This window comes from Ursus maritimus, unplaced genomic scaffold (genome assembly GCF_017311325.1).
Source record: "Ursus maritimus isolate PB19 unplaced genomic scaffold, ASM1731132v1 scaffold_30, whole genome shotgun sequence".
NCBI classification, from domain to species: Eukaryota; Metazoa; Chordata; class Mammalia; order Carnivora; family Ursidae; genus Ursus; species Ursus maritimus.
In genome coordinates this window covers 23,761,574-23,766,187 of record NW_024425564.1, presented here as the reverse complement: position 1 = coordinate 23,766,187, position 4,614 = coordinate 23,761,574, and the positions used below count along the sequence as shown (strand labels likewise).

Genomic DNA, 4,614 nt, shown 5'->3' with positions numbered 1-4,614 from the left:
GTCTCATAAATGTACGGATTGTTATTGAAACGATGACATGGTAAGCAGCCACATTAAATATTAACAGCAAAGGGTTTCCCATTTTCTCATATTGTTAATTATTTACTTTCCCTAACCTGGTTTATATTATTTATATTGTCTGGAGTGATTTCATCAGTACCATCTGAATGCATTACATAATGAGTTTACCAGGTTGGTTAGCTTTAACAACAGTAAAGAAGGAGGGCAGACCTTCAGAGAGTCCCATAATAGAGGCTTCTGTTTAACTACAGGCCATCTATTTGCACTGTGGCTACTGAATGTGAAAAGCAGTTTTCTTTGTTTCTTTCTTTCTTTCTTTTTCTTTCTCTTAGAAGCAATACTTTCAAGGAGATTTTAGGCTCACCAAATAACAGCCAAATCCATATGATCTGCCTTCAATTTGAAATCAGTAAAAAAAAAAAATTATGAGGGAGACATTGGCATTCTTCAGTGAAAGAGTGAAGAAAGATGCTTACCAAGACCTTCAGACTGGTGCAACAATCTTGGTTGAGTGTGACAATATTCACAATTTTACCTAGGGACAGTTCTCATTGCTAAGTGATGACGGCACACTCTGGGCTGTCACTTCTCAGTATCATAAGTTTTCATAATTTAAGTAAGCAATAAATTCTTCCTCCTCAAGAAAGGCAGGAAAGAGATCTCCTGAGACCCAGTTTATAACTTGATCTGGCCGACCCATCCATTCTTACAGGTAGCCAGAACAAGCCAATTTTGACTGCCATTATCCTCTGTGCCTAAGAGTGGAGAAGACCAGCAAAAGTCAGAAACAGCTATTCTTGGGTGACATCAGAAACTAAAACAGATCTTGACCTCCCAAGGAGGATAGGTATTCTGAATTTGACCATGCTATTAACTTAAAATCTACTCCACGTGAAAGCAATTCTGAAATGTCAACAAAGGTTAAACTTCCTTATGATTAGAGAAGTACTTACTGTTCTCAGTCATGGCTCAATATTGGTTTTGGGTTTTAAACAATCCTAAATCATCAGGATGACTAGCCTTCCTTCTTTTGACATCCTCTAAGAAATTTTTGATGTGCTTAAGTCTTCTATTTATCATAACACCTCCATTCACCTCAGTGTGTAATGGCAGAGAACTTTTCAGTTTTAGCACCTTCTATCTATCAAATACTCTTCTATGTGCTCTCAATATAAAGATAAATAAAACACACTAGCCTATAGGAAAACATCCACCAGATGAGCTGCAACTCTTCATTGCATTCACTTCAATGCAGTGAATGAATGACCTCATAAGGCAGGGTGAGTTCTCACAAGCTAAATGTCAGTGATGTTCATTACTAAGTGAGAACACAATTAGAAACACTTGCTACTAATAGTGTGAACATAGTCTTCTGTTACACGATGTCCTTATAACACATTTTAGTTTCTCAGGGAAAAAAAAAAACCTCTTTCAATGTTTTAAATGAGGTCTGATGTGTCTGGGTAAGTTTCAGCAAATATATTGGCTTAATTTTCTCTAGCATTTATACTATCTTCAGTAAATAATCATTATCAATATTAGCATAACATACTAAGTGCTGAAGAGAAGTTAAAAACCTACAAAAGGGGCTCTTTTAGAAAAAATGGAAGTCATGGTTCAGAAAATTTCTGTTCTATACTCTGTCAGTTTAGGCCGAAAACTTGAAATTTGCATCTTCATAAAGTGATTTAAGACCCACATTTTGGTGCTATTCTTTGACTGACTTGGGACTGTAGGTGAAGGAGTATACCCTTCACTCAAGCTGTGGAGTTATTTCTGAAATGATATTATTAAGTGCCCTCAGGGACAAGATGTAGTTGAAAGGATGCTTAAGTATTTAATTAGTATTCAAAATGCCCAGTCCACTTTATTTGGCAACTATATAGATTAGTTTTAGGGAGTTGGTACCCAAAATGATTTTGTGATATCCAAATAAAATGAATATATGTATATTTATTCCATGAAGCATTACTAAACCTCTAAAATATTAAACATGGAATAATATAATGAGTGGGTGTGAGAAAGCAAATATTAAACATAAATAGTTTAAACCAATAAAGAATTTCTCTGGAAAGAATAAACAATAAGTGACTATTTGAGGGGTAGAAGAGGAGTGGGAATAAAGGGCAGATTAAAGCTTCCTTGCTTAATTGTTTATAAATCATTGTTAAGAGACAAACAAAATTCTCTCTATGCCCAGATTATGTAATTTATCCGAAGTGAGCAGGCTCCTCTGTTCAGTAACGCTGATAACGACACTAATAGTTTAATTATAACTTGCTGCTCAAGGAGATAAACAAGGCTGTTTGCTTTTTAAACCAGGGGTTACAATTACTTTTAAACGCGGGGGAAAGGCACATCTGCGAGTGGATCTTACTATGTCAGGAAAGCAACCAGAAACCAGCTGGAAAATAAACAAAGCACCAGGAGTGAGCAGCCTGCACAAAATTAGAGCAGAACTGCCTGATTTGAGCAGTGCAGCAGTAGGCGTGAGGCGTAGTAAACAGGCGGTAAATGTAGGTGGGCAGGGATAGAAAAGTTTTCGGTGGCTAGATCTCTATGTTTTCCCTGGGATTCCATTACAGGGAGGAACTGGGCACCCCTCCCTCGAGTGTCTTGCTTACAGTCATGTCTCTGTCACACAGTCCTTCACTTCAGCACCACAGAGAGAGGACAGCTCCCCTAACCGTAGAGCACAGCCCGCTGAGACTGCCCTCCCTTCTTTCCAACATCCTCTGGATGGCATTTCTCTTTCTTGCTGGTGTCTTTCTTGATTTTGCTTTTAGGGGAATTCTAAGGGACATATGGAAGGGACTGGGAGCTTATTGGGCTTGTTTATTTCTAGATTAAAGGGAGACAAATCTTCTCTGAAAAGTTCAATCTTTTAATTGGCCTCCAGAGTAATTCAACCAGAATAAAAGATTGCAAGTCACTGGGTTTAATCTGGTGGCAAAATAGCTCAACCCAACTCAGGAGTGGCTGAAACTTGAAGCTCCCTTTTAGTGTTTTATGTTATTGTTTTGTTGTAAAAGTAAAACAAGGTAAACAACCTTTACTAAGTGCCACTTTTGTCCTGTGCTAAGGCAAAGATGCTAAGGAATATACAAGAGTTTGGTAGGAAAGGGGTCAGTGGTACAATTTCTAATATCACTCAGTGTGAAAACAATCTTAGTCATAAAAAAAAAAAAAAACAAAACTCTTCTCAGTCCTTTTGAAGACCCCTCACAACCACATCCTGAATCTGGAACATACAACTGAAGGGTTAACAGTTCCATAATGAGACCATAGGCTATTACAGCACGCCACAAGAATGGCCAAAGCTTCCCCCAATAAAGACCTCATTTCCCCACTCTAAATCCAGAGGAGAACATTTTAGGAGTGACAGGGAACATATGATCAAAACCCAAAATCACCAAGACAGGAAAACGACACTCCAAGGACCTTGGCCACTTTGGTACTTTCAGTTGCCATTCTTCCAGTCCTGAAGATACGGTTATTTGGCCACCACATCTTGTTTCTCTAATCAGAGTTTTCTCTTTTGTCCAAACTTCCCAATAGTGTATACAATACTTATCATATGAAGGTCCTCTTTGCTCCAACACATGCACACACACACTTTGATTCAGTTCCATTTCCAAGAATTTAGTTTGCTAAAGAAAAAGGTATTATCTGGTTTTCAAACCTATTTTGAGGGAGGGTCTTCAGGAAAATGCCCTCACTCTTTTTGCACTGGAATTGCTAGCGGGGGGGGCGGGGCAACTTAGGAGGCATTCAGAAAAGGCAGCACTATGAAGTTAGTGGTGAACAACTTCCTCCCAGTGACAGTGACCATCTACTAGCAACAGAGGGTTAGGTCTGCCCGTGAATCTGGAGCAGTTGCAGCAGTGGGGACAGAAGACACTGGGTGTCTCTTATCAGGTATGCTGAGAGGTCTCAACTGAAGCAATTTGATTTTCTGAATCCCTCAGTCCTTTCTATTGCCCCCTCTTCTTCCCTCCCTCCATCCCTTCCTCCCTTCCTCTCTATCCTCCTCCCTCCCACCTCCCTCCCTTCTTTACCTCAGTTGTCCTTTTCACTTAATTCCATCTGGGCCACTTTGGGCACCAGTACCAGTGACAGAATCAAATCAAATCACCTAACATGTATCTTATGGACCATGTAATTATTATTATCATCCCTAGGGTTGCTCTCCAACTGCTTGGTGAAAGGATAAGGTCCTGTTCCTAGCTATCAACCCCACACCCTCTCGCCAGCCTACACATAGCAGTGGTATCACCAGTGGTATCTCGCCAGCCTACACACAGCAAAATCACCAGTCTGAATGTCACCAACAAGTTCCACCCTGTAGTAGCCCTGCTAGCAAACCTCACCAGCAGAGCCTTGCCAGACCCTCCGCCCACAGCCAGTGCACTCGCATCCCGATTCAGCTTTGGTGATTCCTAAGATCATTGTTATCGCTGACAACACTTTCTTCTCCTCATAGAAGGGGGAAGCCCGCGTGTGACTCCTGGGCGGATGTAGGGCTCCACGGACTACCCTCCCCCACCTCCGCAACACACACACACACACACACACACACACACACACACACAC

At 40.6% G+C, this 4,614-nt stretch overlaps 1 protein-coding gene across 1 annotated transcript in view; it reads right to left on the bottom strand.

Annotated features, from left to right (window-relative positions):
• Positions 1–696: 696 nt before the first annotated feature.
• Positions 697–4,614, bottom strand: part of LOC103664907 (phosphatase and actin regulator 1-like) — a 46,137-nt gene continuing 42,219 nt past the window's right edge. The window contains exon 4 of the mRNA XM_040645121.1: positions 697–776. Coding sequence (XP_040501055.1) covers positions 697–776 — 80 coding nt within the window. The remainder of the gene's footprint in view (positions 777–4,614) is intronic.